General features: G+C 45.6%; 1 protein-coding gene across 1 annotated transcript in view; it reads left to right on the top strand.

The window, feature by feature from the left end:
* The window catches only part of LOC138637554 (V-type proton ATPase catalytic subunit A-like), a 138662-nt gene that overhangs the window by 88809 nt on the left and 35696 nt on the right, over positions 1 to 14157 (top strand). The window contains exons 8-9 of the mRNA XM_069726343.1: positions 8755 to 8863; positions 11133 to 11255. Coding sequence (XP_069582444.1) covers positions 8755 to 8863; positions 11133 to 11255 — 232 coding nt within the window. The remainder of the gene's footprint in view (positions 1 to 8754; positions 8864 to 11132; positions 11256 to 14157) is intronic.

Below are 14157 nucleotides of genomic sequence, written 5' to 3'. Positions count from 1 at the left end.
AGCCCGCCGCCATCAGGGGCTTATCTGCAGCATTCTGTAATGCTGTAGATAAGCCCCCGATGTTACCTGTAAGAGGAGAAAAAGACGTTATATTATACTGACCCAGGGGCGGTCCCGCTGCTGGTCAGGTCAGATGGGCGTCTCTGGTCCGCTGCGGCGCCTCCCATCTTCATTACAAGACGTCCTCTTCAGCCATGGCTCCGGCACAGGCGTACTTTGCTCTGCCCTGTTGAGGGCAGACAAAGTACTGCAGTGCGCAGGCGCCGGGCCTCTGACCTTTCCGGCGCCTGCGCCCTGCAGTACTATCCTCTGCCCTCAAGAGGGCAGAGCAAAGTACGCCTGCGCTGGAGCCGTGGCTGAAGATCAGAAGAGGACGTCTTGTAATGAAGATGGGAGGCGCCGCAGTGGACCAGAGACACCCATCCGACCTGACCAGCAGCGGGACCGCCCCTGGGTGAGTATAATATAACGTCTTTTTCTCCTTTTTCAGGTAACATCGGGGGCTTATCTACAGCATTACAGAATGCTGTAGATAAGCCCCTGATGCCGGTGGGCTTACCTCACCCGCGATTTTTGGGGTGACAGGTTCCCTTTAACAAAAAAGTGTGAAACAACTGAAAATATGTCTTATATTCTAGGTTCTTCAAAGTAGCCGCCTTTGATGACTGCTTTGCACACTCTTGGCATTCTCTTGATGAGCTTCAAGAGGAAGTCACCGGAAATGGTCTTCCAACAATCTTGAAGGAGTTCCCAGAGATACTTAGCACTTGTTGGCCCTTTTGCCTTCACTCTGCGATCCAGCTCACCCCAACCATCTCGATTGGGTTCAGGTCTGGTGACTGTGGAGGCCAGGTCATCTGGCTTAGCACCCCATCACTCTCCTTCTTGGTCAAATAGCCCTTACACAGCCTGGAGGTGTGTTTGGGGTCATTGTCCTGTTGAAAAATAAATGATGGTCCAGCTAAACGCAAACCGGATGGAATAGCATGCCGCTGAAAGATGCTGTGGTAGCCATGCTGGTTAGTATGCCTTCAATTTTGAATAAATCCCCAACAGTGTCACCAGCAAAGCACCCCCACACCATCAAACCTCCTCCTCCTTGCTTCACGGTGGGAAACAGGCATGTAGAGTCCATCCGTTCACCTTTTCTGCATTGCATAAAGACACAGTGGTTGGAACCAAAGATCTCAAATTTGGACTCATCAGACCAAAGCACAGATTTCAACTGGTCTAATGTCCATTCCTTGTGTTCTTTAGCCCAAACAAGTCTCTTCTGCTTGTTGCCTGTCCTTAGCAGTGGTTTCCTAGCAGCTATTTTACCATGAAGGCCTGCTGCACAAAGCCTCCTCTTAACAGTTGTTGTAGAGATGCGTCTGCTGCTAGGGCTCTGTGTGGCATTGACCTGGTCTCTAATCTGAGCTGCTGTTAACCTGCGATTTCTGAGGCTGGTGACTCGGATAAACTTATCCTCAGAAGCAGATGTCACTCTTGGTCTTCCTTTCCTCGGGCGGTCCTCATGTGAGCCAGTTTCTTTGTAGCGCTTGATGGTTTTTGCAACTAAACTTGGGGACACGTTCAAAGTTTTCCCAATTTTTCAGACTGACTGACCTTCGTTTCTTAAAGTAATGATGGCCACTCGTTTTTCTTTACTTAGGTGCTTTTTTCTTGCCATAATACAAATTCTAACAGTCTATTTAGTAGGACTATCAGCTGTGAATCCACCAGACTCCTGCTCAACACAGCTGATGGTCCCAACACCATTTATAAGGCAAGAAATTCCACTTGTAAAACCTGACAGGGCACACCTGTGACATGAAAACCATTTCCGGTGACTCCCTCTTGAAGCTCATCAAGAGAATGCCAAGAGTGTGCAAAGCAGTCATCAAAGCAAAAGGTGGCTACTTTGAAGAACCTAGAATATAAAACATATTTTCAGTTGTTTCACACTTTTTTGTTAAGTATATAATTCCACATGTGTTAATTCATAGTTTTGATGCCTTCAGTGTGAATTTACAATTTTCATAGTCATGAAAATACAGAAAAATCTTTAAATGAGAAGGTGTGTCCAAACGTTTGCTCTGTACTTTATATATATATATATGTATATATATATACACCTATTCTATGTGTATATATGTAATCTATCTTTTCTATTTATAACCTGTCAGTGTGTTTTTACAGTAGCCGCATATGAAATGCCGGCTTTTCAAAGGACACCGGTGCGTAAAAATCACACAGCACTTGCACCATAAGAGTGTTGTGCGATTTTTTTATCACACCCATTGACTTATATTGCGGGATGCAATCCGTTTTCTAATTACAATAGTAGCATGCTGCGATTTTTTCCAGCTTGATCGTGATCCGATCCGAGCTGGAATAAAAAACGCAGATGAGCACACCATCATAGATTAATATTGGTCCGAATTCAATCCGATTTTTTATTTGATTGAATTCGTCCCATTTCATCACAAGTGGGCATGAGCCCTTATTCAGTCTTGGTAAGGTGCAGCCCATCTATACCAAGTAGTCAATCGTATAGGCAATTCACTCCGTGATCCAGAAATTCAAATCCTTTCTGACGGCACCATCAACATAGCCAGTTATTTACCTGTAGAATGGTTAGCAGTTATGCATTAGGACTGAGGCCACATAAAAAATGAGGCACAGAGCTTAGCAGTTACGCTTCAAAACTTAAGGCCAGATCTAGGAGGTTACACATCAAAACTTAGATACAAAAACCGTGTGCACTACTGGAGAAGAATGGTGCTAGGTTAGGTTCCCACACCTTCATAGACTATAAAGAAAAAGAACCCAGCACTCAACTGATGCTTTAGTGCAATTTTACAAAAACCGTGTGCACTACTGGAGAAGAATGGTGCTAGGTTAGGTTCCCACACCTTCATAGACTATAAAGAAAAAGAACCCAGCACTCAACTGATGCTTTAGTGCAATTTTAATCGTAGTAGTACCCAATAAACGTTTCGGTCCTTGAATGGACCTTCGTCAGTAACGTACTGTAGAATAATAGAATAGACCGTATGGTCATAGGGTACAAAAAAGCAGCGTCTTATGTGTGAGTCAGATAGGAGCGGTACTGAGGAGACCAAGCTGGATGGTGGTGCTGTCAGACGCGGTGTCCACCGCTAGTCACTACAAAACTCTGGTCAATCTATACATAGAGTATATGCTGGGGAGAAAATAACCCGAATATCTAGGCTGAATTATGTTCCACTCAGGATGAAATAAGGAAAGATACACCAGAAAGATGATAGTGGGAGAGGAGGTACATACCGTACTGTAGAATAATAGAATAGACCGTATGGTCATAGGGTACAAAAAAGCAGCGTCTGTAAGTGTAAGAAAGTCCCATAAGATTCCCATGGACCGTGAAGCACATGGTGTCAGGGGATATAAGGTAAAACATACCTTATGTGTGAGTCAGATAGGAGCGGTACTGTGGGTGGATAATGAAAAAGAAATTACATACCGAAAAAAAAAAAAAAAAAAAAATTACATACCGCAAAAACCGGCCGATCAGAGAAACGCTCTAGTGCAGGGGATTTACCTGAGGAGACCGAGCTGGATGGTGGTGCTGTCAGACGCGGTGTCCACCGCTAGTCTGATCAGAAGTAAGTGCGGCCGCCATCTTATAAGAAAGGGGCGGGACAAGCCAGCTCCAACAGCCAATCAGCGGCTGGGTGGCAGACAGGAAGTTACGGCGCGCTGTGAGGACTACCTCAGTGTGCAGCTCAATGAGAGTTCCTGTGTATGGTGACCGGAAGTGACATCACGTTGTCATAGGGATAGGGCAATACAATGGAAAAAAAAAAAAAAAACACGAGCGCTGCGGAAAGCGCGGCAAGGAGAAAGTAGAAAAGGAATGAAAATACAGGCAACATAGGACAAGTGATATGGAGCTGAAGTGCCTATACGGAGATGATATGCTGAGTGAACAATCTCCATGGTGATAGGTGCTCCTATGGTCTATAGGTCTGATTAGTGATATGATCAGCTAGGTGAGGATAACCAGCTTGGTCCAGTGAGGTGTGCGGGTAGACCGAAGTGATCAGTACAGACGACTCTAGAGGTAAAAGAAAGGAAGAATTAGACAATGGTAAAAATTGCATCAATGACTTACAATGGTAAAAATAACAAAACCAGTAAGATAGAAGAAGTCCGTAATGACCTGTGGGAAAATAACATGATACCACATTGCAGGGCAAATCACCCGATAGTACCATACAGTCTCAGAGAAAAGAGGCTAAATCATAGTCTCTATTGAGTCCCAATGGGTGGAGGGTCTCCAATGTGTGGATCCAAAACGCTTCCCTCCGCTTTAGGCGAGCAACCCGATCACCACCCCGCCGGATGGGGGGGATATGTTCTATTACCTGGAACTGTAGCTGTGAGATATTATGACCCAAATTATGGAAGTGGAGGGGGATGGGTAACAACAGGTTCTTACAGCGGACCGTGGATTTATGTTTGGAAATCCGATCGCGAATAGGTTGCGTTGTTTCACCTATGTATAGAAGTCCACAGGGACATTTGATTAAGTATATAACCCATGATGAAGCGCATGTGAAATACTCCGGGATTCGGAATGACTTTCCAGAGCGAGGATGATGGAAGCGGGGTCCTTTAAGGACATTATGACATTGAGAGCAGTTCAGGCATGGGAAGGTCCCGGTACGTGGACTCTGTAAGAACCGTTGGCGGGGGGATGGAGTACCTGATCCCAAATCTGCCCTGACCAACGAGTCCTTTAAGTTGGGTGGACGTTTGAAACAGGGAAGAAAAGGGTTCTGAAACTCAGTAACGTTGGGGTAACCCTTGGACAGCAGGTGCCAATTCCGGCGTATTGACCTATGTAGAATGTACGCAAACGGGTGATATGAATGAACAAACGGGATCCGATTAGAGGCTCTATTGGGTCGTGGGGTGGGGGGGGGCAGCGGCTTTTTCCAGTATCGCTGGCGGGTAACCCCGTTGAGTGAACTTAGAAGCCATTTCCTGGAGGCGGATCGATCTAAGCTCTGTGTCAGACACAATCTTAGAGACCCGATAAAATTGGGACTTAGGTACTGAATTTTTTGTGGCCGGAGGGTGGAAACTCGTAAAATGTAACAAACTGTTACGGTCAGTGCTTTTAGTGTAGAGGTCGGTAGTGAAAGAGCCATCAGGTTGTAGAATGACTAAGGTGTCTAGGAAATTGATCTGTGTAGTACTGTAAGACATGGTGAAAGAGATACCTGGCCAGGCCGTGTTCAGCCAATCGAAGAAGAACGCGAGGGCTTCCAACGAGCCCCCCCATATGCAAAAGACGTCGTCGATGTAACGTTTCCATACAAGGACGTGGTCACGAAATAGTGGGTGAGGGTATATCTGACTCTCCTCAAAATCGGCCATGTAGCAATTAGCATACGGGGGTGCTACGTTGGAGCCCATCGCGGTACCACGGATTTGTAGATAAAAGTCATCCTGGAACAAAAAATAATTACGGGTAAGAATGATGGTTAGTAGGTCAATACACAAGTTGATCTGGTTGGGTAGCAAGCCGGGCTGGGTCAGGAGTTTATGGACCGAATTGATGCCTTCTATATGGGGGATAGATGTATACAAGTCTTTTACATCCATTGTTACCAGAATTGAGTGTGGAGGAATGGGACTTATGTCTTTCAGGATGTTAAGGAAGGATCCTGTGTCCAGGATAAAGGATTTTGATGTCCTAATCAATGTGGTGAGAATTTTTTCTAGGTAAATGGCCAGTGGGGAGAGGATAGAGTCGGTAGAGGCGACTATGGGCCTCCCTGGGGGTTTCTCTAAGTTTTTGTGGATTTTGGGAATGGTATAAAACACTGGGGTGATAGGGTGTAGTTTGGTGAGGAAGTCCCGTGTCTTAGGGTCTAAGACCCCTAACTCAATATATTTCAAAAGAGTGTCCGAGATGATTTGACGAGTCACGGATAGGGGGTCATGTGGTAATTTAATATAGATCGTGGGATTACCTAGTTGGCGTTTGATTTCAAGAAGGTAGTCCGATCTATTCATAATCACAAGGGCGCCCCCTTTATCTGCAGGTTTGAAAATGAGGTTGTTGTCGTTTTGTAGGCCCCGTATGGCTTGTCGTTCCATGGGAGAGAGATTGGGGGGAAAAAACAATTTACCCTTTCTGATATCCTCACATAGTGATTTAAATGATTCTTTCACAAAACCTATGAAAGATTCCATGGCGTGTGAGCCTTGGGGAGGTCTGAAATGACTTTTGGTGTAGAGCCCTAGGCTCCGTGAAGAGAGAGGACCGTCAGATGAGCCCGTGGAGGGTAGGGTAGAAGATGATTCGGGAGATGTGGAGAAAAAGGCCTTAAGTCTAAGTGATCGAAAGAATCTCTGAAGATCCATTTCAAGATCAAATGTATGACATTGGTATGATGGACAAAAAGACAAACCCTTCTGCAGGACTTTGTATTCCGCTACACCAAGTAATCTATCAGAGATGTTAATTACCAATGGATTGGTACCTGAGATCTCGTTATCCTCCCTTGGGCCGAGTCTCCTCCTATGTCCGTGGCCGCGCCTCGTGGTTTTCTTCTCGGGAAGCGTTGTCGTTGGCCTAAAAAACGGGGTGGAAGTGTGGCAGGGGTACCCAACTCCTGTTCTGAGCCTGATGTTGAGTAGTCGAGGGAGGTACGCTGGGCCTGGCGAGATGGGTTTCGACGTCCGGCGTAATTGTCCTGCCATCTGTATACCTGTTGGCGCTCGTATTCCTCCGTGTCCCTATTGAATTTGCTACGTTTTCTGTCCTCTGTCTCCCGTCGGTGCTTCTCGATGTTTCTGGATATTTGGTCCTTGAGGGTAATCAGTTCCTCGGGGGTCCCAGATGAAGACAGTTGAGCCTCGATGGATTTGATGGTCTCGGAGCTTGTGGAGATCGCTTTCTGCAGGTGCTCAATCGTCAGGGTAATAATGTCGAAAGAACATTTATTTAATATTTGTTCATATCTGGTGCAATACTCGGGAGAGTCCCGAAACAGTGTGGGACGTAGTGGAACCCGTAGACCCCTAGGGATCCGTTGTGCTCGAAGATACTCAGAGAGTGTGGCACAGTGAAGTTCGATGTTGGTAAGGTGACGGAGTTCCCTTTCTAGATCTCTCCCCCTTGCTTCCCTAGGAGGGATTTTTAAAAAATCGCTACTGAAAGTGGAACGTGCCAGGATATTCGAGGTCTCCTCAGCATTATAGGAGAATGTGGACATGACCCGTCAGTGTGCAATCACGTAGGGGAAGATTATCAGATACAAAAACCGTGTGCACTACTGGAGAAGAATGGTGCTAGGTTAGGTTCCCACACCTTCATAGACTATAAAGAAAAAGAACCCAGCACTCAACTGATGCTTTAGTGCAATTTTAATCGTAGTAGTACCCAATAAACGTTTCGGTCCTTGAATGGACCTTCGTCAGTAACGTCAGTAACTAGCGGTGGACACCGCGTCTGACAGCACCACCATCCAGCTCGGTCCCCTCAGTACCGCTCCTATCTGACTCACACATAAGACGCTGCTTTTTTGTACCCTATGACCATACGGTCTATTCTATTATTCTACAGTACGTTACTGACGAAGGTCCATTCAAGGACCGAAACGTTTATTGGGTACTACTACGATTAAAATTGCACTAAAGCATCAGTTGAGTGCTGGGTTCTTTTTCTTTATACACATCAAAACTTAGGCACAGAGATTTGAAGTTATGTATTGAGACTCAGATCGGAACTAGGAGGCTACACATTAAAACTGAGGCACAGACCTTAGCAGTTATGTATTGGGACTCAGACCGGAACTAGGAAGTTACATATCAAAACAGAGGCACGGAGGCACAGAGCTTAGCAGTCATACATTAGGGACGAAGCCTGAACTCAAAGGTTACACATCAAAACTGAGGCACAGAGCTTAGCAATTATGCATCAATACTGAGGCCTGAACAAGGAGGTTGCACATCAAAGTGAGGCACTGAGCTTAGCAGTTATGTATTGGGATTCAGAACGGAACTAGGAGGTTACACATCAAAACTGAGGCACAGAGCTTACCATTTACTCTTCAAAATTAAGGCCAGATCTAGGATGTTACACATCAAAACTGAGACATCGAGTAGTTACGCATTAAAATTGACACACAGGGCTTAGTAGTTACATTTCAAAGCTGAGGCCAGTTCTAGGACGTTACACATCAAAACTAATGCTCAGATATTAGCAGCTACACATCAGGACTGAGGTCAAACCTAGGAAATAACAGATTATTCTGGAGCACAGAGCTTAATAGATTAGATATCAGCATTGATGCACAGAGCTTGGAAGATATAACTTCCAAAAAATGTGTACAATGAAGAGATGAAGTGATTGTGCACAACTTTGGTCATGCATACCATAACAGTTGCAGAGAAATACTGAGACCAAGAGCTCTGCAGATGCGCATCAAGGATGAGGCGCAGAGCTCAGCAGGTGCCCATCTGGGCTGAGGTGCAGAGCTCAACATTTGCCCATCAGGGCTGAGATGCAGAGTTCGACAGTTACATATTAGGGGTGAGGCGCAAGGCTCAGCAGTTGCACATCAGGGGTGAGGTGCAGAGCTCGGCAATTACACATCAGATGCACAGCTTGGCAGTTGTGTATTATCATTGAGATACAAAGCTCAGAAGACAGGACTTCCCAATAATGTTTGCACTGAAGTGATGAATTTATTATCTGCATCTTTGCTTCAGCTTACCATGGAGGTAGATGGGAAAACAGAGTCAATTATGAAGAGGACAACCCTAGTGGCTAATACATCAAACATGCCAGTGGCCGCACGTGAGGCATCGATTTACACAGGTGAGTTCTCATATCTACTGTCAGGCAGCATTTTGTTATGTCCATCCATCAAAGTGCAACTTTGCCTTCTTTCATGATAAAAGCGATCCTTGTAAAACGTAGGGAGAATCCACATCCCAAATTTCTTGTATAAGAACATCCAAACTTTATTCCATCTTGATTTTAAAAAAACAGCACGTCGTATTATTGCACATATTCCATAGAAATGACTGACTCATTTCTGGTGTGTAGATGTGTGGCACCCCAGGAGTCTGGTTGCCACAGTGGCATTGTCTCCCTCACAGGGGGCGATGTCATGCCTTGAAGCAAGGAGGGATCCACTTAGCAGGTAGCACAGCATCCAACACCTTTCCTGACTCCAGACCAGAAGGGGAGCTCTAAACCCGGTTTCAGGGGAGCTTCCCCCATAAGTTCTGGCCTGGAAGCTGGGTTAGTTAGTCTGAGTCAGAGTGTGTGAAAGTCAGTGTTAGTCTGGGGAGCAGACAGTGAAGGAGGAAGAGGCAAGTGAGGACAACCTGGGGGATTGGAGCTGTGATTGAGCTCACCCCAGGACTGAGCACCAAAGACCTGACACCGGAGTCCGTGGTTTTGTGGGGACTGCAGGTCCAGCAACTAAAACAAGAGGGCAGGAGATTGCAGGTCTCCTGGCCCCAGCTGACACCCTGAGGCACAGCAGCATACGAGAGCCCGGAGTCACCACGAGGGAGTGACACCTGGAACAGGCTCAAGCTGCCTGCCATGCAGGGAAATGTTCCACTTCATGGACCGACTGTAACAGGGACTTGTGGGGAGCTTAAGGCACCAAGGACCTTGGAAGCAGTGCAGAGGGAAGGCCTCCAAATCCACCTGGCTAGGTGGACCCTGAAATGCTTCCAGGCTGCCCGGATCTCCAAGACCACCTGTCACTAGTGCTCTGGACTGCATCTGCCATTAGAGGTAAAAGAAACTACAGACTTTGTGTCCTCTGTCCTTTCCCGCACCTTTAATCCTGCACCCCAACGTCCACGATCCCTGATAGACTGTACTCGTAGCCCTGGGGCCTTGCTCCACCTGTGGGGAGCAGAACCATCTCAGCTGCGACGCCATTGGCCCCCAGCGGTGCCCTTAAGCAGCATCGGCTACCCATTGCCAAACACCACAGGTGGCGTCACATGAAATCCAATACAAACATTCCCTCATCACTTTTATTGCATGCCCAGGGCCACGGACCGGGTCGCTGCTGCCGTGACCACCCCTTTAAGAATCGTCCGACCCGTTTCCGAGTACCCTGCGGACCTAGCAGGCATCGCAGATGCATCTTAGTCATAGAGAAAAATAATAAAGCAAAATGAGAAACAATTTAACACTCTTAGCAGCTGATCCCCAGCGAGAAAATCATGAAGATAACAATTGGACTCACCTTGCTCCATCGAAAAATCACTGTAAGGGTATGTGCGCACATTGAGTGTTTGCTTGCAGGAATTTCTGCATAAAACCCATGTTTTTGCATGCGTTTTTGTACAGCAATGAAGTCATTTTTTAGCTAAATAAAAATATTTGGAAAAAAAAAATGTTTTGTTATGGAATTTCCTCGTTCAACCCCTCCTTTTTCATTCTGATGCAGTGGCATCAGGGTAATGGGATTAGGGCTTGGTGTCAGGAGCTGACAGTCCTTTTCATTGTTTACAGGGGACATGGACATCAGGATTGGGCATTAAGGTGAATACATATATAGTTTTTTATTTTGAGTATTTTGTAGGAGACAAGAGCATCGGGGATTTGTAGTTAGGTGAGTATAATGTGTTTTAGTATTTTTATTTGAATATGTATGTAATTATTTAAATGTTTTATTTGTATTTATTTATTTTTTATGTTTGAGCAAAGGCGCCAATTGACAAGAGAAACTACTTCTCCCTTCGGGGGCGCCTGCTATCACTATTATCAGCGACAGCAGGCGTAGGCTTACGGGAATAGTAGTGTCTCATCGGCCTATGCTGGTGACCTGTGGTACACTTTTTACCATGGGTCAGTCACTTCTGTGGGCTCACGCTGACATCTGACAGTGTGACCCCGCAGCTCTCTGACCAATGGTAAAAACTGCGTCGGTGTTTCTCGTGCTGTCACACTGATGAGAGCATGGGAAACACCATAGGAAGTTTTGAAAAACCCAAGCAAAAATTCAGCAAATCTGCAAACATTTTTATACCAGTGTTTTTACTGTGGATTTGACTGACTCAATTGAAGTCAATAGATGAAAACCGCTAGAAATTCACACTTTTTTTGTCCTTAGGTATCACCCTTTCCGAGTACTTTCGAGACATGGGGTACAATGTCAGTATGATGGCCGACTCCACATCTCGATGGGCTGAAGCTTTAAGGGAAATATCTGGTCGTCTGGCAGAGATGCCCGCTGGTAAGATCCTTTCATTGCAGAAGATCCAGAATTTACACACAAAGATGATGACACTTCTATGACTCTCAATGGTCTTACACACTTGTATCAATTAAAGTAGCAGTAAAAACAAGGGACTTACAGAAAGTTAGTGGCCCATGATGGTCTGTCGCCATGTTCTGGCACCTGTGTTTGTGCCCATATAACGGTAGGCTTTCAGCCTAGGAGAGGCATCTGTGTAGACACAGCATTTATTCTTAATTATGCTAAACATATATTTCAGTAGGTCAAGTTACATAAGCCATTTATCATATGAGATTGAATGTTGACTCTTGATGTTTGTTGATTTTTTTTAATGCCTGTTGACTACTTATTGTATCCATCCCCGCAGCTTATTGTTTCTGCTGTCCTTGAGGGACAAAGGTGCAGGTTAATTGAACAATTGATGTTTGTCAATTTGGTAATGCCTGCTGACTACCTATTGTATCAATCCATGCAACTTGTTATTCTTCAAACATTGAAGGACAAAATGTTCATGTTATTTGAATACTCAAACAATGAGAGATAACCTCCTCCCACCATAGAATCATAGAATGGTAGAGTTGGCAGGGACTTCCTGGGTCATCTGATCCAACCCCCTGCTCAAAGCAGGATTCACTAAATCATTCCAGACAGATGTCTGTCCAGCCTCTGTTTGAAGATTTCCATTGAAGGAGAACTCACCACCTCTCGTCCCCCAAACCAGTGGGTAATGGCCTGAATAAGAGCTGTGGACTATAAAAGGGGGATCTGCCTCTGTTTCTGGAGACTCTACATGATAGTAGCCAAAGCACCATGGCTTCAACCAGAGGAATACAGATTTGATCCACTGCCCATCACTGTACTTACAGACACATTTAGAGAACCCAGGTTTGGACAATCAGGACACCTGGACACATACCTCAATGGACTGTCAGCTTCCTAAGCTTGCCGCTACCTCCTCTCTATGGGTGCCCATCCAAATCAGGGTGCCACTGGTTGGGGTAGTTGGTTCTGGAAGCCCTGAAGTTGCAGATGTTCTAATTCCTGGTGAGCCAGTGGAAGGGCACTGGTGAGACTGTCATTTGCACCATCTTATGTACTTGCTGTGACTGTACTATATGTTATTGTCTATTGATGGTTCCATAAAGTATTGACACACAGTGTTACCCTCACCCTGTATTGTCTGAGTAGTATTCTGCCTATGTGAAAGGAGTGCGGGCATTCAGTGGGATGAGCCCTGGTCTATGCGGTCTTTCTAAAGACAGCCAGGCCAGCGAACAAGAGCACCCACTGGCCCTTGTTCTTGGTCGCAGCAGTGGAATACTACTCAGCCCAGCAGATCTGGGGGAGCTGCTGGGGACTGATGTTCGTAGACACCGTCCAAGGGCTCCACAACCAGGGAGGCATATAGACAGACCCAGCAGACCATAGGTGAGGGATACACAGCAGTTTTGGATGCTACCATGCCCAACCCCACCAGCTCGACCTTGAGAAGAGGACTGGACAGGAAATGGCAACTACAGGAGTTGTGCCAGCTTCCACGGAACGATTACTGGGCCATCGACACTCGGTCGGATTGGATTCAGGAATTTAATTTTTGGGATGCCCAGAACATTGTGGAGGATGATGAGTTTGACCAAGAGGAATTGAACTGCCAGCCAAATTAAGGATCCAGTGGCAGTCTGGAATCAAATACCCAGTCCCAAGCAGCCTGAATCCAGGAGTCATTGGTCGCATTGTGACCCAGAGCTTTAAGCGGGAGCTTTAGGAGTTGTTCCATTGGTATGGGTAGATCCCAACAGAGGGGTCACCTTGCTAGGTAATTTTTCCAACAGAGGGGTCACCTTGTTAGGGCAAGGTCCCAACAGAGGGGTCGCCTTGTTAGGTTAGGGTCCCAGCAAAGGGGTTGCTTTGTCAGGTCAGGGTCCCAACAGAGGGGTGCGCCTTGTTAGGTTAGGGTCCCAACAGACGTGTATGCCTTGTTAGGGCAATGTAACAACAAAGGGATGTCTTGTCACTGGCTGCTCTGTTCACATGAATTGGCCAATGTATGCACCAAGTACCTTCATTTTTAATCTTATTTTCTCCAGCAGTGACGCAGTTCCTATACGATATATTCTATACGTGCAGACTAAGGGCGTTTCAGTGGGCAGCTTTAATTTGTTAGTTACATACTGTATATCCAAGGGCTAACGTTTCTCCTTGTGGTGAGTGACATGTCAAGCCTGACATGCCAAGGCGAGGAGAATTTTAAGCCTTGCAATGCTCCTTAAGGAATTATGCAAATTGTCTCTTCAGAGAGAAAGAGGACTAAAACTCTAGTGCCACCTCTTGGAAGTAGCAATCTGAAAAGTCAATATCTGCCATCTAACGAGCCTTCCCACATGACAAAAGCCAGAACCAAAATCTCAATTTTGAAGGAAGGAGAAAATGTACCCCTTGTATCCCTGTCAGGCTTCTGTCACCTGGCCAAACCAGATCTTACACTTTGCATTGACCAGAGGAAGAACCCTGAAATATGCTGTCTGCAAATTAGATTTTGGTTTTGACTTTTATCCTAATTCATGGCTTGTTAGAGGGTAGATATTGACTGTTAGGATTGCTACTTCAAATAGATGGTTCTAGCGTTCTAGTCCTCTTCCTCTCTGAAGAGACAATTTGCATAGTTACATATAGGGTGGCTCTCTTAGCTTGCACCTGTTCACATTAACATTAGTCTTTCTTTTTAGAAGTGATGGTCAGTCTTTTGATATCTGTGTTTGTGACAGCATCACCACACTGTGTGACATCCATGTCTGTAGCAGTCTATTACCATGCTGCTGTATTTCTGGAATATTGTGTATAATACTAATCCATCACTGTATTGTGCAAAATAGAGGTAGGAATAACCCTCATTAGCTGA

Source organism: Ranitomeya imitator, chromosome 1, assembly GCF_032444005.1.
Source record: "Ranitomeya imitator isolate aRanImi1 chromosome 1, aRanImi1.pri, whole genome shotgun sequence".
In the NCBI taxonomy this organism is placed as follows: Eukaryota; Metazoa; Chordata; class Amphibia; order Anura; family Dendrobatidae; genus Ranitomeya; species Ranitomeya imitator.
Note: the sequence above shows the minus strand (reverse complement) of the source record. Positions and strands in the feature narration are given on the sequence as shown.